The sequence below is a fragment of the Polyodon spathula genome, chromosome 18, assembly GCF_017654505.1.
Source record: "Polyodon spathula isolate WHYD16114869_AA chromosome 18, ASM1765450v1, whole genome shotgun sequence".
Lineage (NCBI taxonomy): Eukaryota > Metazoa > Chordata > Actinopteri > Acipenseriformes > Polyodontidae > Polyodon > Polyodon spathula.
In genome coordinates, this window is record NC_054551.1 from 29,876,284 (window position 1) to 29,899,474 (window position 23,191).

Below are 23,191 nucleotides of genomic sequence, written 5' to 3' on the forward strand. Positions count from 1 at the left end.
GTATGAAATGTTCTATCTGTGTAACAGGAATGAACAGTTCAAGGACCACAATGCTTAGAAATGTAGGTTTTCTGAGAGACCCTACCTTGTTTACTGTACATGCTATTCATTTTACAGATAACTAAATACATTTAGCGATGATAACCTTACTGTTAATTAAACCAAATGAGACTACAATAACGCTTTCTACTATACAAGTTTTTAAAAATTAATTTGCACACCTTAATCTTTTAAAAAATAAATACAAACTAGTATAACAGTATCTCTCCTTTCCACTTATTTAAAAATGTTCTTACTCTGTTAACATTGATTTCAAATCAACATACTCTAAACAGAATTACTAGAAGCACATATGATAGAGTACATTTTACATTTAAGGGCAATTTTGCTTAATTTGATACATTTCTGGTGTCAACTCACGGTTTCAGAGTACCAAAAGGGAACGGTCAGGCTGGCAAGCATCCCTAAAAAGCGTAGTACTCTAGAAAAAAAAGATACTTAAACTACCAGTTTATGCTATAACCAAAATTCACACAAGTCTGGTTAATAATGAAAGACAAGGCCTAAGTGTTTACATTTAAATAAACTTGATAAGGCATTAAAACATAAATATGTAAGTGGTCTATAAAGTTTCTGTACAATGTTTAATACTTACCCATGTACAGATAAGAACCTAACTTTTTTTTTTTTTTTTTTAAACATTTAAATCACTATTTCAAAAGCACTACATTTTAATCTCTCAAAGAAATACAATGAAAGAGAAGCAGATAATTCAGTTCTGTTGTAGTCATGTTTAGTACTTACAGTGCAATGCTCCTTGAAGGAACACAAATCAAGGATGATGCACAGCATAGGCCTCCTCAGCCCTACACACCTAGTTCTACGCTGGATGCATTTTAAAAGACAATGGAAAGGCAAACTATTTGCATTCATGTTTTTCTTTTAATCAAATTATCAGAGTAAAAAAAAAAGCCAGCAAATATATACAAAGCAAACAGTTACTTTAGAGACAACAAGAGAAATTTTAAATCAGTACTTTTATAAAGGAAAACTCTGTTAATATACAGAATGCATTTACCTGTGCTGTAAAAAGGCAGCAATTTAACTAAAATGTTCAGCAAAAAAAGTCACATTTATGGGAAGATTTAGTAAAATATTTCAGGCTTTTTGCTTACCGCTTTTCTAAACTTTCCTGTGAGGAAAAAAGGTGTGCTCTTATTAACAGTTCAGTCTACCTCGAGTCAGCATTCAGGTAAAGTTATTATACAGTACAGTGAACATGCTACAGTACTAGACTGTGAAAAGAATAAGTAACAACTGTATGCTACCAATGCAATATTTTTACAGATGAATGTTGCCTATTTCTATAATCACAGAAAAATAGAAAAATGGTAAAAAAAAAACCCAGCTATACAGAGATAAAAACAAGTGATCTTAATTTTTTTTTTTTTTTAAATCACCAAAATAAAAATAAACGCAATACGAGGACTTCACTTATTTGCAGGACAAGCAATATTTTCATTACCAAAAAACGCAGATTCACATTTTTAAACTTAACTGCAAAATTAAAAACTTACTGAGCATTTACCATTACTAAGAGGATCAAAGAACAGCTACTTTCACTTAATTCAAGTTAAAAAAAATAATAAAGCTAGGACAGTTTATCTAAAGCTTCAGGTGCTGCTGTTTTCACAAAGAAACTTGCATGATTCAGAATTACCCATGTATTTCCACCCAACTTACCAACACAGGAGGTTTCATTTTGTTTTATTGCAAAACACAAAACAGCCACTTTTAAAACTGAGATGATATACATGGAAATTACTACAATTTATAAACAGAAGCATAGACCACATAATAAGTTGAAATACAGGAGCTGGAATGTCCAAATCTAACCACATACTAAAAACAAACCATTCATTTAATACAATAATCACCTCTGTTATGGTTATTCTAAACATTTTTTTTTATTATTATTATTTAAACCAAAGAAATTAAGATCTTCATCAAGGCGTCTGCATCCAAACATTTAACAAAGGTTTTTTTTCGACAATGAAGCACATACTCTATGTCCACTTCACATTACTGGCCCTGTGCAGAAGAGATACATAAGAAATACATATAAGGTTAACAACAAGAACAACTAGGCTAATTTCAAGGTCTGATCCTGCATAGGGAATAAAGGAATTAGTAGGTATGTTGCCATCATCGCATACTTCTCATCACCTGTAGGAGAAATGTATTTTTTTAGTACAATATTACAATGCATGCAATATCAAGTTATAGCACCATCTCTGAATGTTCTGCACAACCTGGAGGGGGGAAACTTTGTTTAATGCATGCAATCATGTACATTTTCTTTAAGATGTATTAATTGTAGCAACTTGGGAAAGACATGTCGATTGTGACAAACCAACCTAATGTTCTATTCAACCCTTAGGAAGAGTATACCTGCTGTGCTTGTGGTGCTGGTGGATGCGGAGGCACTGCCTGAGGGCTTCCCTGCCCGTAATATGCAGCCTGTTGCCTGTAGTACTCTGCCCATGCAGCACTGTAGTCTGGTTGGCCAGCTGCTGGGGTAGCACTAGCTGGAGCTGGCTGACCTTTACATTTGATTGAAGGAAAGAAAAAGGAGGTTAGTTTAGTGACATGCAAACCAATTTATGTAGACCAATGTATTCCTCACACACCAGCCAAAAACAATGTACACACTTTATGGCAACCTAAAATTACTTTTCTGATTTAACTTGACTCTTGATAAATTTCAAAATGTGTGTGATTAAACACTATTGTAAACAATTTTCATCCAATTAACACAATATAGTTTTACATGCATATACTACTGCAGAAAGTTGTGTTTCACTTAGAAAAACTCAAGAAAACTAATACATATTCTAAGCATCTTACTGGCTTGTATACTTTCACTGGCAAAAGTTAATACCTTGCTTTTTATAGTACTCCTCCCATGCCTTTGTGTAATCCTGTGGCTGCTGCCCATGTTGGCCTGAAAGGATGACATTTTTTATTGCTTCAATCTTTCAAATGTATATGGTCATATGTATATGGTAACCCGAAACTAAATGCTCCATTATATACAGTATATATTCACTGGGTTCTCTGCTTTCTGAAATACTACATATGGTGCTAACCGACCAACACGTACAATTCACAAAGACAATACATAATGCCATTTATCTGCTTTGTTTTCTTCATTTGAGCACATCTGTGAAAGAGTAAAGCATCAAAAATGCATACGTTTTTAGACGTGAAACGGCAGTCAAATTATAGATTGCACAACACCGATTAGTATACATGCTGCGCAAGTTCCCACCTAAAAATACTAAGGGGACTGGAGAAAAAAAGAAAAAAAAATCCACTGTTGCTTTAAAAGAGAGACCATTTGAAGGTGATGTATTTTGATTTAAGGTATTTGGTTTTCTGTATACTGTCCAGACTAACTGCCTCCACTGTTCTGTCTAAATCTACATTTTCAAAATGCTTTATACCCAATTTCTTGTAATATTCCTCCCAGGCCTTCGTGTAATCTGCCTGTCCACTCTGACCTGGATTCTGCTGGTCACCTGTTAAAAATGGTACAATTGCAGTAATTGGTAACCATTCCTTGAAAGACTGCGCTAATGTTTTCTACCTGCATTTCTATTTTCTTCAACTAAATGATTTGAAGGCATATTCACCTTGACAAAGGTAAAGTAAGATGCATATAATTCTAAGTTGCTACCATATAGCAGCTGAATACAAGCTCTATATTGCAACAGAAGGCAAAATTAATCTGTTGAATGTGTGCAACACACTCACTTATTTAGTTTACCTGTTAGGTATATGTGCAAGACAGTTTAGGGATTGAGGTAACTGTCAGAATTAAGTTATATTTAAAAAAATAATAAATTATTGGATTTTGCTCATATACCTCAGCAGATTTTTAAATCGCCTCGGGATAACTTTGCAATAAACCAAAAACTCCACACCTTTTGGTATAACATGCTAAAAATGCTACAAGTCAAAACATTTACTTACCTTGTCCATTTGTCTGGCCTGAACCTGGAGCAGCATTTGAAGTTGCTATTGGTGCTTGTGGTTGCTGCTGATACTGAGAATAGTAAGCTGCCCATGCTGCTGCATTAGCATCTGCTGCTGCTTTACCTGTGAAACATGCACAGCACAAAAAGGTCAATCAAACACTTCATACATTGCATTACATTTCTGTAGTAAACATTACTGAAAGTATTAACCAAAATTCTTAAGTCAGAGACTTTCTGCTTACCAGGGTCTTGCTGTCCTTGTTGTTGCCAATGTGGAAAGCCATTACCCCATCCTTGTGGTTGATATGGTGCTGGAGGACCACTTTAAAAAAATTAAAAAAAAATTATAAAAATTGTACAGGTTCAGGTGTCTAACTACAAAAAAAAAAAAACACTGCATTGAACTGAGTGTATACTTACTGAGGTCCTTGGGGTCCCTGATTGTAAGGTCCAGGGTTGTAAGGTCCCATTTGAGCTGGTGGCCCTGGAGGTCCTTGGGGACCATGTGGGGCTGGACCTCCATGAGGTCCTGGTGGGCCATGAGGTCCACCTAATGGACTCACTGGACCCTAGAATAAAATTAAAAATATATATTTTACCTACTTAAAATATTTGTCTGCCTTCTACTTTTCTTGCCAAAACCAATATTCAAGTGCTATTAAAATGCAGTACAAGTTACACTCACTCCAATCTTTTCTTCAACAAGCTGTCTGGCATAGTCAATTTGTTGATGTGATCCACGGATTGTGAACATTTTAAGACTGGGATCTGCATTGGGAGGAGGATTTCTCTGTAGCTCTATCCTTGCACCAGACTGCTGGCTTATACTTTTTATAGTTTCTCCACCTGAAAGAACAAACGCGTTAACATTTGCTTAAAGTTCACTCATTAAACCATGTCTCCATCCTATCTAGCTGGCAATATTTACTTGACATTATAAACATTAAATAAGTTATCTTGGTGATGTTCCACTAATGCATTTAATACACATGCGATTAAGACAGAAATCAGATATTCAAATTTATTTCATGTCATTTTATGATAATGGTTTCAGTACACTCACAAAAACATAAAGTATAACTTTCAAGCAATTAACATGGTTACCTTTTCCAATGATTAGCCCTGTCTTCATAGTGGGAACTGTAAAACTGAACTCCTGAAGTCCACCTGGGGGACCCATGTTCCAGTTGCCTTGGCCTCTTCCTCTTCCCCGGCCCCCTGGTCCAGGAGGTCCACCAGCCTACAAGGATAGCAAATCCCCATTAACCCTATGCTAAATAAGCTGTTAAATACTAAATAGCAAATCGACTGCAACGTTTAAGTCACTAAAACAAATTAACAACAATACCCTAGATTTAAAAAAATAAATGGCTGTCTTCAGTTTATAATACACTTGCCTGTCGTAATGTTGACACAACAAATGGACAATGCTTGCAACTATAAAATGTTAGATGTTTAACCCACATTGGACTGCAGTGCTTGCTTAAATAGATACCCATGTTGCAACAAAAAACAAACAAACCTGTACGCTTCTCAGGAGGTCACCGATAATTTCTGCAGCATGTTGGGATCTGTCTGGGGGTCCCATTATCTGAGCTATTCTCTCTGGTGTGGTTCCATCATCTGAGAAATAATTGACATTTTTAGGCTTAGCCTTTTCAAAGAATTCATATTTGTCATCATAATGTCTTCCCACTGTGCTAGCTACAGTCTCAGTTGTTGAGTAGAACACCATTGCTGTTGGTTATAAAATGCATTTCTGAAACTGTTACACAAACTTGAGTCTTTAGCTTGTTATGTCAGAGAAATGTATTCCTTTAATGTTTAATCCTAAATGACTGATCACATTATATAAAATCACAATAGCCATCTCACCATAACAATCACATCCTTTGTATTAACCATACCTGGTTTAAACTGAATCCTGACACCAGTATCATTCTGAATCTTCTTAATCATTTCCCCATTCCTACCTATTACAATACCAACTGCAAACCGTGGCACAGGGACCTAACATAAAAAGACAAGGAAAAGTAAAAAACAATTAACAAAGACACTACAACCAAGGTAGCGTGTCACTTGTTTAACAAACCACAACTACATACAGACATGATAAATATCAAATTTAATTCAGTTTATAAATAAAATTGATAATAAAAAATCTTTAGTACCTGTGTCTCACTTACATCTAAGCCACAGTCATTTCCACCCATTCGGGATCCATATTCATTACGTTGTTCTCTAAATCCCCCTTGATCTCTGATAAGTTCCATCACCATATCTTTAGCTTGCTGTAAACACGGAATGAAATGTAAAGATTGCACTTCTTGCAAAACATTACAAAACTATTTCTAAACTTGGGCACTGACTCACCTGAACCTTAAACGGCTCTCCTGTAATTCTGAGTGGCTTATCTGCGCCTGTGTTTTGTGGTCCTTCCTGAATCATCACCATCTTCACTCCAGCACGTTCCTGATATGCGACAAAAAAAACTGGCTTATATACAATACAACTGTGCACTCTTACTGTAAAATTTGAACATTAATATGCATTTGCTTACCTGCAATTGCTTTATTGTTTCTCCACCCTTTCCAATTACTAAGCCAGCTTTACTGGCTGGAACCAAAATTTCTTGAACTGACATTCCTGGCCCATCTGAATGGTGGAAGACAGGTCCCGGTCGTCCCTTCTCTACAATTTCACCCAACAGACTTTTTGCAGACCTAAATAAACATAATATTTTCTAAATGTACGACCAGTAGCTATACACTTCAGAAAGTATACTGTATCAAATATATTAATACATTATTTATTTATATATTATTTTTTATATTTTTTAAAATATATATAAATATATATATATATATATATATATATATATATATATATATATATATATATACACACACATATACTTACTGAATCGAATCTGGTGAACCTGTTAACATGACTGATCTGTCAGGAAGACCACCACTATCTAGAAAAATAAATCATTTTAAACAGTTAGGACACAAATTATGTAAACGCTCAGAATAAAAGGTTACAACCTATCACTTTTTTTAAAGTAGTGCTTCACATACTACAAAGTTATCTTATAGTACTACTTTCCTTCATGTCTAATCAAAATGCACTGCAAGATATGCAATAGTCTAGACTTTTAGCTTTAATGCTGATGTTATTAAAATACATTTTGCCATTACTTACCTGGTGCAATCTGTATTTTGCATCCAGACTCCTGCTGCATGCGAGATATTTGTTCACCACCTCTGCCAATTACTAAAAAAACAAAACGTTGCGTGACAATGAGAATCAGGAAGGTTTTTCATTAAGTTAATAAAAAGGAAGTTGGTCTCAAACTTGATATACTTACTAAATCCGACCATTCCATCTGGAACTTTGAACTCTTCCGTAACGACCGACCTAAAAAACAAGTTAACACTTTAGTGATCATTAAATGTATAAAACTACTATTGCACATTAAAAGGCTTTTAAACTTCTAAATTGGGTAAGTGAAACGTAAGTAGATAAATATTAAAACATGGACTTGTTTATTATAAAAAATGTGGACTAGAGCTCCCAAGATAAGCCTACATTCTCTCACCCAATTTTATGTCGGGACCTATATCCTTGTTCCATAAAATCTAAAGTGCTGAATATAAAGCCTAAAACTTAAGTTGTTACAATCCATTTCTTACATTTTAAAAAGACCAAAATGTGTGCCAGGAATTACCATTAACAAGTTAGTTAGGGTACATGACACACTCTACCCAAGATCTGCATCTCCTGAAATAACCTCTACAATCGCATTGTTTGATTAATGAAAATAAATGTGGACTTACCTCTGAGATGCACCCATTCCTCCCATTGGTGAGCCAAATGCTGTATAAAAAAATGAACTTGTGAAATGCCCTCAAACAGCCTTAACCTTAAATGGTTTTTAGTATCTTAACTATTTTTATTCATACATCACTTATATGGACAATGTTGTAATAACAACCATAATTGTGTTTAATCTAACCAAGTTGCCAATGAAGTTTATAATTCAGGGTTAAGCTCTTAACATTGTTAGTCTTAATTCTCTGCACCATTTAACTAACAAAACTATATATAGACGCGTTCTCAATACATGTGAATGCATTGCATTAAACAAATACAATACCAAACATTATGTTAATGCACTTAAGTTTATGCAGTTAAACCTAATTAATGTAACAATTGTTTTCAATAGTAACTTAACAATACTTACGATCATTCTGGGAGGCAACCTTCTTGGAGTCTGGTTGATCTGTAACAAAAATGAAAATGTTCTATAATGTGATCCTAGAACGCGATCAATTGGTATCCTGTTGCTGCAAATCTTAAGAGGCTGAAAAGAAAATGTTTTTCAACTAAGAAATGTGTTAGATACGGTTTAATGGTAATATGAATTATCAGCCTTCATCAAACTACATTCTTAAAGCAGGACTATAAAAATCATAACTGCTAATAGAAAACACTCAGGCTAATGATGCTTAGTGTATCAAGGTATAGCAAACGCATGTTCTTTCAAAGCAAGGAACTGACAGCTTTTAGAGGACTAGGGTTAGAAGTAATCACTGGATATTAGATTTACTTTTCTGAATGCACTTTGTCAAATCACAAGTTTTTCAAAATAACATTTCTATCTGCCAAGACACTTAAAAGGTCAAAACCTCCCCAAAACGAGGCAACATCCTACACCATTCCATCAACTTGTTTTGCATGCCGCAAGAGGTTTTAGTTTTCACATTTCAAAGGCTATTAGGATAAAATTACTAATCTCACGTGTGCTTTTCCCTGAAAATACTTTTTTTTTTTTTTTTATATATCTAGAAGGAACTTTTCATTTTCTCATCCTGGCTATATGAATGTAGTGCTTATCATGTATCCAAGTTCATAAAAAAAGGTCTAGCAGGAATTCCGAAGGGTGCACAAACTTCCGTGTTTGAATAGATTTTTAATTTTTTTTTATAATATGTAAACAAAACAAATGCCAATTCCAATTTTTTGCAGGAGTGCAAACATTCCAATTTGAGTAGGGAAGATTACTATAAATACTTGATTGACAGATATTACACATTCACATACTACACACAGGTTAAATAAGCAAAAAGTTCCTGCCTTTGAAAGGAGAGGACATTCCCTCCCAGTGTGTTCTACTGCTCAGACTTGTCCAAGAGTCATCTACACATGAAATAAAAAGAACACATGACAAGCATAAGCTGAAGCATCATTACCTCTGTCTTACTCAATTTAAACTGTACTAACCAGTACCACAAATCTAGATTCCTGCACAATCAAATTCAAAAGGTACAGTAGTACTGAAGGACTAAACAGTTTCCAGTAAACAAGCCAACATGTACACATTGGCTCAAACTGCCAAACCTCAATAAAAACACTCCCACGTATAACAAATTTGACTCGCCGGACCCGGACTTTCATAATTTGTTTTAATACAACACACGACACTGCAGTAATATCTATAAATGATAACTGTGGAAACTAAAATGTAATCCATGCAAAAGCATTGCTTATTTAAAAACAAAATGTTACTGTTTGTACAGTATTTTATACATGTGCCTAGCAGAATCAAAATCAAGGCGTCTCCAACCAGGAAACAATTATCCACTCGGGCTATACAATGACAAAATATCGCAAAATGATCTTGTATGGCATTATTAGCATTGCCATGGACTTCCAGTACTTGGAGATACCGAGAAAAAGAACAGCAGTTGTGGCACTAAATTATAACTCAGTATGTTGCAAAGAATTGTGTATGGAAAGGAATAAATCCAGTTTTGAACTGGACACTCTTGTATGCGTGTCTTGGGCAAGACAAACTCACCTGCATCTTCCAAAGGCCTCTTCTGACCTCCATATCCAAAGTCATTTGTACTGGCTGGAGGAGCACCAGCCCCATCCCCACCTATTTTAGCAGCAATCTGAAAAGTAGAAAAAAAAAAACAAAGTTACTTACAACCTTTACTTTTAATGTAAAATGACTACTTGACTTTCCATTATCAGAAAAGTTGACTTTAGTCACGGAACTGAAGTGGGTATGGTAAACCTACAGCACCAGACAAACATCCTGTCGGAGGAACTGTAAACAGACATTTACAAACTGGTTACACTCAGCGCTCTATATTAACTAACATTTTAGAAAATGTGTTCTTTGTTTATTATTTTTTGAATACACTGAATATTGTAAACAAATAAAACACCGCCGACTCGCTTTTGTTTGTTTATATATATATATATATATATATATATATATATATATATATATATATACATACACACACATATATATATATATATATGTATATATATATATATATATATATAACATATTACATATATATATATATATATATATATATCTATATATATCTATATATATATATATATTATAGTTGGACAAAAGGAGATTTTACATTATTACGCATCAGAAATAAACTTAAAGCATATTTGTAAATTTGTGCTGTGGAAATATAACGTTAAGCGTCTTTCTAAAGCTCTTCCTATAAATTAATATCAGTTAAAATATGTTAGTAATTAATGCATACGAACACGTGACGCCAAGTAAATTAAACGTGTTTTGACAATTGATTCACCATCCCTTTTAATTGGAAAGTTGTTTCTCGGAGTACAACCGCTGCGTGTTATGTGACTTGGTACTAGGGCCTTGAAGAAATAAACAAAGAACTGGATAATTCCGGTACGGCTCCAGTTTCTCAGAGGGCGCTAACGGTAAACAATAGCACATAAAAATAATCAGATTAGCAACTGCTACACTATATATTAAAATCAAATGTTATCGAACCGGCATAACAGATGGCGAGGGTTAGGTATCCAATCTTTTGTTGAAAAACTTCAATAGAACTAGGCCCTTAGGCTTCAGGATCTCCCTCATGTTAAAAACCTGCAAATATATTATTTTTCTAACACCGCATTTACACGATATTTTTTTTAAAAAGAGTCAACTTCAACACTGACCTGCCTAGCCCTTTGGAGGGCGTCTTTAAAAGCGTCGTTCATCCCGCCGCCTGAGCCCGAAGATGGGGGAGCTACGTTTGAATAATCAGCCATTCTGCGCTTCAATCTCGATCTGTCTCGGACTCGTCTAAGGAAGTAGAAGATGGCGGCCTGTCTCTGTGAGCACAGTTAGTGCGACACGGCGAGGGAGGGATCGAGAGACGCAGAGTAACACGCTGATAGGTTTCTATCAAACTCAATCAAGGCGTGGGCGGGGTTAACGTCGGGGCGTTCACTTTTACTGGTATACAGTTTTTTAAGGTCCTCAACTTAAAATACACAGGAAATCATAACAATAAAACGCTTTGCATTTATTTTTTAATAAGGGATTTCATATGCTAGTGCAGCGTAAAGGAATATCCACAAGAAAGTGTCCTGACTGCTTCAGGTGATTCGAGGGCATTTGCCACTTACTCCCGCCTTTCACTTCCAGAGCTCGCCAACTCCACGAAATCAAGGCACCCTGTCTTTAACCCAACCCCAACCCTAATCTTAAGCAACCCCTGCCCTAAAACCTAACCTCAAACCTAACCATTAAGAATCATCTGATGCCCTCAGAACACTTTCTAGAGGATAGTTGAAACACCGGGTAAACTGAGACACCACCCATAACTTCCTGTCACATTATACCATGCTTCCTTGACAACAGTTGTACTAGCATAGCCAATTGAATAACCGACTCCCTTTGCTGGAAGCTTTCAAGTCATGCCATTTCAAGCTGTCAAGTTGCTTTCACACCCTGAAGTAATTTTTGAGGATTTGGTTATTTTGACTCACAGCCAATGAAGTAAAGCACATACTAAGTGAACTGCTGTGCTCTATACAGTGTAATTTGTTTATAAAAAGGTAAAAATCTGTTTTTGCCTTCAAAGGTTTTTTTGCCCTATAAAAATAACTAAAATTGTGGGGGAGGGGTACCCCGGGGTAAGTTGAGACATTGTCAGTGGGGCAGCCTTTTCCTGTGGATTTGTTGTTTTTGTTAGTATTTTACTTGTCGTTCATTAAATTAATTAATTTTTACCACACCTGAAAAATTATTACTATGATTTTTAAACAGTAATTAGTATATTTTAATGGCTGGACTCAACTGGCTTTTTTTGTTCTTGTTAAATGTATTTTTATTGTACACTTGTTATTAAGTTATGTTTTGTAACAGGCATTATAATGTATTGAGTAATTGTTTTCAGCATTTTACATTAATAAATGTGTTTTTTATTGGAATCATGTTGTCCGTTTCATGTTTATTCTATACTGTCTCAACTTACCCCACACTGTTTTTAAAACAAGCACAAACCAACGTTATGTATGGTGCAAAGTTTCAGCCTGCTGTAGAGATCATTTGTCCTATATGCAGTGTTTTCCAAAAATGGTCTCAACTTGCCCTGGTCTCCCCTACATGTAACTTTAATTCTATAACATGTACAGGGACATGACTTCTTTACTTAATTAAGCCTTGGGCTTAGATAATAATGGACTTACTGGAATATTAATGTTGTGTTTGTGGAGACTGTGATAGACCCTGCGTCATACACAATTTGCGAAGCACGTTTCACAGTATATTATAGCACCATATGTGCCTTCTTTATGTTTTACAGGCGTATTAAATAAGGTATTTGATTCTGCTGGAAGAGTGGAAATGAAATACTGGTTATTGTGGATTAGTAGTAAGATTTTTGCTTTCCCTTGTGCCCGTTGTCTTTACAGCTTTTTATTAAGTACAGATCTAGTTCTAACCAATATCAATGTCCTTGTATATTTAAAATAGTAGTATTTGATTTGCACTAGTTATATCAAGCATTCCAAAATATTATTTAAGAATATGAATTGACAGATACATCTATGACTAGATGCAGCAGGCTTTCACTTTGCCCCTCGCTTGATCAGGCAGTTCATGGCCATTTAAGAACATGTTTCCTAGGCCACAATTATTAACTGTTTAAAAACTAAGAACAATGTTTTAAACCTGCTTTAGCTCACATAAGACTACTTTTTAATATATAAATTCCAGCTTTTATAATGAAATTCAATCTGTTTTGTTCTTTTTTTTTGTCTCTTGAAAAATCCAGTTACATGGTACAGCAAACAACAGATTCCATGGCTAAAACTTTAAAATATTCCAAACAATTTATCGGTAATAAAATGTAACGCAAACATTTTACTTTTCTTGCTACACAACAGTTGTGGCTTCAACCTAATTAAGATACAGTGTAGTAATTCTTTCTGGTCTGTCGTTCAAGTCTGAATATGCATTTAAGTTACTACATTGTATGCACTCTAGTCTTAACCCTTGCTTAAAATACTGTGTATCACAATGTATTTGAATCATTGATCAGATTTATTAGTACCATGGATTTGTTTTGAGGTCATTTTTCTTTTCAGTGGAGCAAAAACATAGTAATAGTGAGTCACATAAATTTGCCACCATTTATAGCTTGTTACCCAACCCCAGCACTTCGTTGTAAAATATTTTCAATTCAATTCAATATCAGTTATTACAGCCTACAAAATGCTTTGCAATGCATGTTTAGTGACTTTAATTGATATTTCAACATTTTCATTTATAATTGAACAAAAATCCTAACACAATGTTAAGAGTTTTTATGCAATGTTTTCTGAAAAAAATAGTTATTCATTACACTTTTCTCTCTACCTGAACTTTAAATACAAAAAATATATTTACACTGATGAAAACAAAGGACAGTATATTGAATCTACTTTAAAATCCTACCCTGAGCTTGTTGTTTAGTTCTGATGGTGGCTAAAGGGTAGTTTGCCACATGGCCACAAGCAAATGCAACAGAGCTACAGGTAAACAGCTGTGTGATGCTGATTTTTGTTGGATCTTTGTTTGCCCAGTTCATCATTGTCTACAAGTAACAGAAAAAAAAAAATATGTTAAAATTAAAATGTGCCTTTATTTCAAAGACAAATCTATTAGACCTTTTTATTCGGAAATTTAAAGTAATATGATTATAATATTCTGCATAGTATGACATTCATTTGCATCTTACAAAGAAATAAAGCCATTTTTAAAAATAAATAATGTAATTAAAAAATAATGGAAAATGCATGCTATGAGTTTTAATCAACTGGAGCGTGGGTCAATCACCAAACTATTTTTTTTTTATTTTTTGAATAGCTTAATTATAATAAAATATGAAAAAAAGAACAAAAAAGTATAACCCTATTATGCATAATGTAGTAATATATTTTACATATAGGATGTTCATCCAGAATAAGCCGAGAAAGCAAAGTGTTAGTGAGACTTTTCTAAAATTTGATCTCATGTAAACCCACCACGAAGACTGCACACTCTGTGCCAGCATATGGTATCATACAGAGGATGCTGGGCTTAAACCCTCTATAAAAGGCATGTATTGAATCCTTTTGGTACATGGACTTAGCACACCCAATGATGCCTGTGTACACATTAGCCGTCTGGAGGTTCAGTCTGACTTTTAAAATCTACAAAAAGAAAATAAACTAGTGTATATATATATATATATATATATATATATATATATATATATATATATATATATATATATATATATATATATATATATATATATTAGGATAGGTCATTACATTTGTAATTTATCTTGAAAATCCCAAATGAGACTTCCTCTTTAACTATAAAATGTGGCCACTTTTCAAGTTTTCAAAAGAATACTGGAAGGGGCAAAAAAAGACTAAAGGGTTAATTCCAGAACCATACAGTACCACGTTGGTATAAACCACTATTTAAAACTACACTGATAGTATCTCAGGAGGACCAATCTGTGTAAATAATGAACATTTTAAAAATTGTAATTTTAACATTAAGAATACTGTGCAATAACGATCTTAATACATTCTTCAGCAGGCATTACATGCTAGATAATTGACCTTGTCCTTCGGAAAGCACTCTTACCTTTGGCAAGGTCACTTACTAAGCAGGTAGTGTCCATGTTATTGGCTATTATTTTCTAATACAGATTTATTATTATTTTACATTACCTCTAAGGGGTAGAATACGGCATGCGCCGCTGCTCCAGAGACACAGCCCAAGCCAAACCTCTGATAGATATTTAAATTGTCTTCTGTCACATGACCAAAGAGTTTTATCTGGAGAGAAACCCAGCAAAAACTTCAGCATTATTTTGAATAGTCTAGTCTTATATTCTGTTTGTTCACAAAGTCTTTTTAGATATGGTAGCCCCAAATTCTAGCAAAACACTATTCAACGTCAATGAAAATCAAATTATTTAATTAGACTTCATCTGATGATTCACATGTTTTTCCAAACATATAGTATAATTAAAGTAATACATACACCAGATATACTAAGCTTTTACTACATTTTTTTCTTGGAAGCTATGTTGTGTTTCTGAAAGGAAAATCAACCCACTAATCACAAATGTAACCAAACCGTTTCTATAAATAGCCCTCTTGTCTATGCTTCCTTGTCGTTTCTTTGTTTGGTCCTCCTCTATCCCTCCTCTATCACCTTGCAGTGTGCCCTGTCTAGGGGGAAGGTGGCTCAGAGTGCCAATTGTCCTGCCCGCTGGCATTCGTTATCATCAATCAATATACATTACATCATAGTTCGGCCAGTGTATAGGGGCAGCTATTGAGCGCAAATGGAGAAGGCCATGGGCCAAATTATATTACGTTTCATTATGGGCTTGGTCATTTGTCAAATGCAATAAAGAATTGTTCATTTTAAATATTTTATAATAGCTGTTTAAAATATATGATTTAGAAAAAAAGTGGAGCAAAGTTTGCACTGTAGCAAAAGCTAAGTAAATCTGCCCCTGTATCTTCTAATGAAATGTAATGCATGGTACAGTACATGTGCTAAGAACAATACATACCTGGCTGTATATTAAATACTGAAAAGCAGACTGTGGGCTTCCTTTCATAATGCTCGCTGTATTCCCCTGCCACAGAGACTTTAAACCATCTGGTCTTATTTGTTTTAAACCATGCAAGATTTTAGAACTATCCACCTGAAGAGAAATAGAAATCACAAAACCAGCCTTATTTTCAGTTCTCACATCGGTTCACTCTTTGCGTTGAACTTCTTTAAAACATACTTGAAGTTGGATTTTTAAGCGATCTATTGGTGCAGTGATAGTTCTGGACACTGAATCTGCTACTCCTCCAGCAAAAATCATCTTTTTCCAGACTCCTGAATTAATCTCTTCCTCTGTGAATTGCACCGGCATGGTCACACTTTCACCAACATCAAATACCTGTAGAAATAAGGGGGCTTCATGAAGCTACAGGAACCAAAGGTATAATCCATACAATTTAGCAACAGTGACTGGTAAAACGAAACAATACTTTAAGAACCTTCCTTAGAAAACTACTAAGAAAATACAGCAAGGTGTTAAAAGTTTTTTTTTTAATAATTTGCACCTGCATGAAAACACATGCTAAACCTCAGGAATGCATCCTATTCACAATTGCCTTTACCATGCTACGTTTCCAGGAAGAAACCAGTTCTTCTATGTTGTCTACTGGATTCAGGATGATGTGGTGAAGAAATTCATCCCAGTCTACAGTCCTGGAACCATTCTTGTCCATCCTTTTAAAAACAATACGTTTTTGTTTTTTCTGTATAGGAACCTGATGATATCACATAATACATTGTACTGTGCTATTTAAATGAATGAATACAAAGTAACAATAGATTAATACAAAATACCTCCCAACACAGACATTGGAGCATTATTCATACTTCCCCTTACAAGCAGTCAACCCTAATTCCAAGTTTGGCATCAAATGCTACGGTGTGTTTCAGGAATCAAGCAGATGCATGCCTGCCACTGACAACAAACACACACACACTTCTTACATTTGTATTAACTTTTCTGCATGTCTCCTTGTTATCTCCACTTCTAATTCCTTGAACAATTCTATGATTTCGTTCTGGTCAACAAACCCTAAGTCAGAAAAAAAAAGAAATGGATATGAATACAAAACGAGTCTAATATTATTCCACCTTTCCCCCAAAACTTGAGCATTCATGGTCTATTGCAGGACTACTCTGCTCCCCTCTTCTGAACACACCAGATTACCCCTCCAGAATCCAACGGGCTACAACTATCTAACAGCACACTGTCCTACCTGGCTCAAAATGAATCTCTATGTATAAAGATAAATATGTATTAACATATTATAAAATACAAAATTGCAGTAAAATTTACAAGGTGTTTCCAGTAATGCTGAACTGTATTTACAATGTAGATATTGTGCAGCCTTATTAAGTAGCAGTCATGTAGCCAATTGAATGAACCACACTTCTACTCACCACTTTTATTTTTGTCTATTAGTTGGAAGTTTATTTTCCATTTCTTTTCAGTGTCCATCACGTAGCTTAGAAACTCGTCATACTCTAAACTTCATTCGTGTCATACACGCTTAAGATGCCCTGTTAAAAACAATTGTGATAATCCATACACCAGTGACCAATAATACCTTTCACTTTTTTAAGTGAAAATTGAAATAATTTCCTATACATCAAAAATTAAAGCTAGGATTGTCTTCCTTAGGAAAATACATAAGAAGTGACACAACCCTTACCTGATCCTTGTCATCAGCAGATACAGCTCCGATTTTCTTCATTTCACTGTGCAGCTCTTCCACTCTGATATAACCGTCATTGTTGCTGTCTAACTTGTGGAACAGTTTTAGAATTTATCCATACTGTTTAAAAAAAGAAGAGAGTGCATTTTATATTACTGAAAAATAAATGTAAATGCAAAAAACCAAAATGACATCCTAGGCTCATACAGAATGACAATGTAATGCCATTTCTACATGCAGGTCGAGCACATTTATTATATTTTTTCAGTAATAATTTATTATATTAATATTATTATTATTATATTATTATTATTATTCAGTCCAGTTGAACTAGCTGACGATGAACTTGAATGTACAGCAGATGGCGCTGCTACGCCAAAAACCAACGAAAGCGGTTTTTCTTCCGCAAATAAGAAGAAAATTATTGGGAAACAAATTGGAGTTGTTTTGCACGAACACTTCTATGATATATATATATTATATATATATATATATATCTATATATATATATATATATATATATATATATATATATATATATATAACTGAAGAATTGACTTCTTAATTTGAAAATGAAAGTAAGATCTTTTTCACGGTGTTAAAATGTCAAAATGCTTATAATCTGATTAGTACAGAAACCAGCGCCCAAGAATCGGGGTGGGGAGGGGGGAAATCAAACCAATTATAATCTGACAGAGAAAAGTTCCCTTCATCATTACTAAAATAACGACGAATCACTTTGAACTAGCAGTTAATGTACTACAGTCAGAAAAAAGGAAAGAATGATTTGATATATCACAAACATTCGATATACTGGCCGTAAAATGTTCCTTAATAAGAAATTTCGGGACCGACAAGGCGTTGCATAGAACCCACATGTAAACAAATCACAGCTGTGAAGGGCTAGCCATCAAGTGTACTGTAGATTAATGACGTGCAATAAACAGCCTGTAGAAAAAAACAAAAACAAAAACAAAACAAAACAAAACAAAAAACAAAACAAAGAAAAAAACATCGTTATTGTTGCGTTGCACAAATGAAACAACCAAGCAGAATTCCTGTAGGCCCCTAAAAATAATCAAGTAGTACCCTAAATATTTAAAAAAGGAATACATGTTTTGGCCAGCTGTATGGGAAATGACGTGTTTCAGCATTTACTTTCTAGAAAGAGCTGCTGAATTCCAACGTGAGGGGAGGGATTGCTAGGCTATAAAGAAGGACAGCAAAGGGGAATAAACGAAGAGGGGCGAGTTGCACTGTCATCTAAAACATCGACTAAATAAATACAAATAATACATGTATATATTATCTTTGGGGTGTAGGACGTCATTCATGTAATTATTAGGAATACCTTCTGGTCAGCGCCATATCTGCACTAGAAAAGCCTTGCTATAACATAAATCGCAGGCATTTGCTGGTTGCAAGTAATAAAAATGGGAAAGGATTATTATAAAATTCTGGGGATACAAAAAGGAGCAGCAGACGAGGACATCAAAAAGGCTTATAGAAAGCAAGCACTGAAATGGCACCCTGATAAAAACAAATCTGCCAACGCAGAGGAGAAATTCAAGGAAATTGCCGAGGCTTATGAGGTGCTCAGTGACCCAAAGAAGAGGGAGATTTATGACCAGGTTGGAGAAGAAGGTATGTGTTCACCTCATTACCGTATTCACAAATGATTAGAGCTGCTGTTTTTATTATAGGGGAATGAAATGATCCCCTAAAAAAGTCTGGTCTTGTTTTAAAATGTTCTTAATAATAATAATAATAATAATAATAATAATAATAATAATAATAATAATAATAATAGCCTCCCAATACAGTCTGCTTTAACTTAGGATGTGTAGAATTATAAAGAACTAACATTGGATAACTAATTTGTTACTGTATATTCTGTGCTCAAAGCAGTCGCCTACAGTATTTTGGTATTTTCTTACACTCACAGAGATTAAGGTTTTAAAGTTATGATATGCCTGAGAAGATTATGAAATTATATTACTGGCTCGGTGCAGGGAATGGAAATATTTACATGATGTCACGAAATAACTTGAGTGTTTTCCGCTTGTCAGTCAGGATAGTTCTGGCAAGAGATCGGCTTAATGGTTCAGAATAATGACCTTGCCATGCTTTTAATTGATTAGAACAAGTCGAAGCCTGTCCAGAGGAACTGTATCTGTTGGGACGCTGTTACATTTTTTTTTTTTGCCTATATGTAGTAAAACTGAACTTATTATTACAGTACTATTTTAAAGGAATTTCATTCTAAAGTATCCATTCCATTTAGAAAGACATGCCATTATTATTATTACCATTTCACGTTTAGAGCACAGTTTCTATGGTCAGTTTTGATTAATGTGGTTTGCAAAAATAAATAATTTACATTGAGCCATATTCATAAAACGAAGCAAGGATGTAGAAATGCTCATTAATAAGTTGACATTAGATCCGTACAGATAGCATGTGTGTTGACCAACTTTGTTTAGTAATTGTAGTTAAAAAGCAAAATAATTAAGCCACTGGCTCTTACTTTAATTAGCTTTCTTATAATCCAAGGAGGCAGTATTTATATCAGTATTTTACTGTAGGGAAACTAATTAGCAGCCTTGCAGGTGTCTTGAGAGGAATACCTATACTATACTGATTACCAGGGGTTGGAAACTTGTCCATACATGGACACGCAATGTCTGTGGTTGTGAATATGTCTGGCACCCATAATTGTATAAAACTTCCATTTTGTTTGTCCGTGGCCAATATGTTGTTGTTTTTTCTTAATGTCCGTCACTCGACATGGTGCCGAACCCTGCTGATAACAGATGGTTACCATGAACTCCAACTCCAACTGTATGAAATGACGTACAGGCACAAGGGGGTGACTATATTAAATCTGCTCTTTCTTTACTAGGGCTTAAAGGAGGGTCTGGATTTGGTGATGCACAGGGAGGCAACTTCCAGTACACATTCCATGGAGACCCCCACGCTACTTTTGCTGCTTTCTTCGGGGGCGCCAACCCTTTTGAGATGTTTTTTGGGAGAAGGGCAGCCAACAGCCGGGATGAAGATGATATGGAAGTGGACTCGGATCCCTTCGGCTCGTTCAGCAGCTTCAATATGAACGGGTTCCCGAGAGACAGGCATGGGGGGCTCGGGCAGATTCGACGCAGGCAAGACCCTGCCATCAACCACCAGCTGAAAGTGTCCCTAGAGGAAATCTACAGCGGCTGCACCAAGAGGATGAAAATCTCCAGGAAGAGACTCAACCCCGATGGCGGGTCTTTTAGAACAGAGGACAAAATCCTGACCATTGAGATCAAACGTGGGTGGAAGGAAGGCACCAAGATTACCTTCCCAAGGGAAGGAGATGAATCTCCCAACACAATCCCTGCAGATATCGTCTTCGTCATCAAAGACAAACCTCACACGCATTTCAAAAGGGAAGGGTCAAACATTATTTACCCTGTTTGGGTCAGTCTGCGGCAGGTGGGTTACAAAAATGGCCTTACACAAAGGTGTCACAATACACTGAAGTCCCTCACAAATATAATCCCTGGTGTGTTCTGTACAGTGTGGTTATGTTCATGTCGCTGTGCATTCAGTATTGTCAGGACAGCAGGGCTGACAAGTGGTGCTCAGGAGCAGGTGCTATATTTCCATGCCTGCACATGTTACTGATGTTTCATGAAGCACTCTGAAACGTAATGCGCGTGTGTGCTATTCTGGAGTACAAACTTCCGATTTCCACCTCCAGTGTCCCTGAAAGAATGGAAAAATAGTCAAATTAGTATGGTCAAACTTTTTTTGTTTTTTTTTTAAAGCATTATTTGAAAGGAATAAAACCATTTTAATGGTAAAAAGCTGACAAGAAAATAGTGGCCAATTCAATCAACTTTTAATTAACAAGGAATCAACAAACCTTAGTACAGAACAAACAGCTCCACTGGTGACAGTTATACAAAAAGAACAGCAATGGGGATGTAAACATTGTTCACATTCATAGAGAAAAACAGCACAACATGAGCAATTTCCTGTTGCATACCTAAAACTGCTATGATGGCAATTTGTTCATCTTAAATAATAGTTATTATCTGGTTTGCAACAGTATACTGTATTACTGTATGTATCCAAATGATGCTGTACGCCGATGTTTTATTCAACAGCATTGCTTCATGGGCAGGATTAACACATATCTTATTGTTTACTTTGAACTGCTTTAGACATGTTAAAGACACATATTAATAAAAACCACCACTTTCATTAATAGTGTTATGTTTAAGGAATAATGTCATTGCTGTAGCAAAGGCCTTATTGTTACTATACTACACCTTTTCATATGTATAAATGTATTGACCGGTTTGCCTGAAGTAATCATTGCAGTCCATGAAAGAGCTCACTTTTTGAGAGCTGGGCTCCAGCACTGTAGCGGTTTTAGGACAGGTGTCGTTAATCAGTGTCATCTTTTCCGTTATTGTGTAAAAACAGAATGACTGACCTCCACAATGGAAGAGCATTGCCAGGTTGTTGTATAATATAAGGTATGCATGTATGTTCTTAACTTTATTTTTTTATTTTTTTCAGGCGTTATGTGGTTGTTCAATCAGTGTGCCAACAATAGATGGGAAATCGTTTAATTTGAAGATAAATGAGGTGCTCAAACCCGGAATGAGAAAAACTCTTGCTGGTCAAGGACTGCCATTTCCCAAAAGCCCAGATCAGCGCGGTGATCTTGTTGTAGAGTTTCAAGTGAACTTTCCAGACAGTCTCCCGCCATCCACAAAGGATGTTCTGAAGCGCCATCTACCTTGAAAACCTGCACAAGACTGGGGTTGTAACAGCAGTGCCACTTACCATTTATACTCTATGGACTAAACTAACAGTTCACAGACTTCATACAAACAATGTGCAAAAAAAAATAAAATAAAAAAAAAAAAAAAAAATATATATATATATATATATATATATATATATATATATATATATATATATATATATATATATACTGCATCTTTTTATAATGCATGCAGCAATTAAACAAAAATGTAAATAAAAACTTTTAATGTTTAACAAGAGTCTGCTGGTGCTTTAACCAAATATTCAGTTCTTTTTTTATATCCATTCAGCCTGTAAACATCCATTGTGCCAATCTACTGTATGCACATAAACTGACTCACAGTGTGGCTTAGATCCCTTAAACAATGTGTTTAACTATTGTACCTACAGAATAGCTAGCGTGGGCTTGAAACATATTGCCCTTTTCTTAGCAATCTGATATTGCAGTGACTGTGGCTTATATCGTGGTAAATACAGGTATGATGTAAAAATGTTTTAAATGCTGGAAGCCTCTATTAATAGCAAAGTGGTGATTCACAAGGAAAAGGTCAGTCGGTATAATTGCTATGGCAACTTTATAAACAATATGGCAAACCACATTATGGTACAAAGTCATGTTTTAAATATTATCAGGCTGTAAGCAGATTCATGAATATACTTTCAGTTTAGTTAATATTGGAATACGCAGCACGTGGCAACAG

At 35.1% G+C, this 23,191-nt stretch overlaps 2 protein-coding genes and 1 pseudogene across 7 annotated transcripts; 1 reads left to right on the forward strand and 2 right to left on the reverse strand.

The window, feature by feature from the left end:
* Positions 1-1,750: 1,750 nt before the first annotated feature.
* On the reverse strand, positions 1,751-11,205 carry LOC121330811 (far upstream element-binding protein 1-like). 6 transcript variants are annotated; one of them, XM_041277624.1, is made up of 22 exons: positions 11,055-11,205; positions 9,904-10,000; positions 9,180-9,242; positions 8,287-8,325; positions 7,880-7,919; positions 7,411-7,460; positions 7,245-7,316; positions 6,960-7,017; positions 6,601-6,763; positions 6,414-6,512; positions 6,227-6,331; positions 5,948-6,050; positions 5,563-5,663; positions 5,145-5,280; positions 4,726-4,886; positions 4,461-4,609; positions 4,283-4,362; positions 4,036-4,161; positions 3,507-3,581; positions 2,942-3,004; positions 2,452-2,603; positions 1,751-2,091 (listed from the first exon to the last, which is right to left on the reverse strand). In XM_041277624.1, exons 1-22 carry the CDS (start codon positions 11,145-11,147, stop codon positions 2,083-2,085), a joined length of 2,034 nt encoding a protein of 677 aa, XP_041133558.1. In that variant the 5' UTR covers positions 11,148-11,205; the 3' UTR covers positions 1,751-2,082. The 6 variants fall into 6 exon arrangements, with proteins under 6 accessions (XP_041133558.1, XP_041133557.1, XP_041133561.1 ...); XM_041277623.1 differs by having other exon boundaries at positions 6,212-6,331; XM_041277627.1 differs by lacking the exon at positions 9,180-9,242.
* Positions 11,206-11,222: 17 nt separating this feature from the next.
* LOC121330728 lies at positions 11,223-17,771 on the reverse strand (annotated as a pseudogene).
* Positions 17,772-18,829: 1,058 nt separating this feature from the next.
* On the forward strand, positions 18,830-22,576 carry LOC121330589 (dnaJ homolog subfamily B member 4-like). Its single transcript, XM_041277216.1, has 3 exons — positions 18,830-19,310; positions 20,569-21,143; positions 22,239-22,576. The coding sequence occupies exons 1-3, from the start codon at positions 19,100-19,102 to the stop codon at positions 22,464-22,466; spliced, it is 1,014 nt and encodes a 337-aa protein (XP_041133150.1). The 5' UTR covers positions 18,830-19,099; the 3' UTR covers positions 22,467-22,576.
* The last annotated feature ends 615 nt before the right edge of the window (positions 22,577-23,191 follow it).

Excerpts from the sequence above, each read along its gene's own strand:
- LOC121330811 (XM_041277623.1), bottom strand. The coding sequence starts at position 11,147 with ATGGCTGATTATTCAAACGTAGCTCCCCCATCTTCGGGCTCAGGCGGC. Across the intron at positions 7,317-7,410 it reads AGATGGAATGGTCGGATTTA|TAATTGGCAGAGGTGGTGAA; the intron begins GTAAGTATATCA and ends TTGTTTTTTTAG. Across the intron at positions 4,887-5,144 it reads AGGGCTAATCATTGGAAAAG|GTGGAGAAACTATAAAAAGT; the intron begins GTAACCATGTTA and ends TTGTTCTTTCAG.
- LOC121330589 (XM_041277216.1), top strand. The coding sequence starts at position 19,100 with ATGGGAAAGGATTATTATAAAATTCTGGGGATACAAAAAGGAGCAGCA. Across the intron at positions 19,311-20,568 it reads TGACCAGGTTGGAGAAGAAG|GGCTTAAAGGAGGGTCTGGA; the intron begins GTATGTGTTCAC and ends TTTCTTTACTAG. Across the intron at positions 21,144-22,238 it reads TTTGGGTCAGTCTGCGGCAG|GCGTTATGTGGTTGTTCAAT; the intron begins GTGGGTTACAAA and ends TATTTTTTTCAG.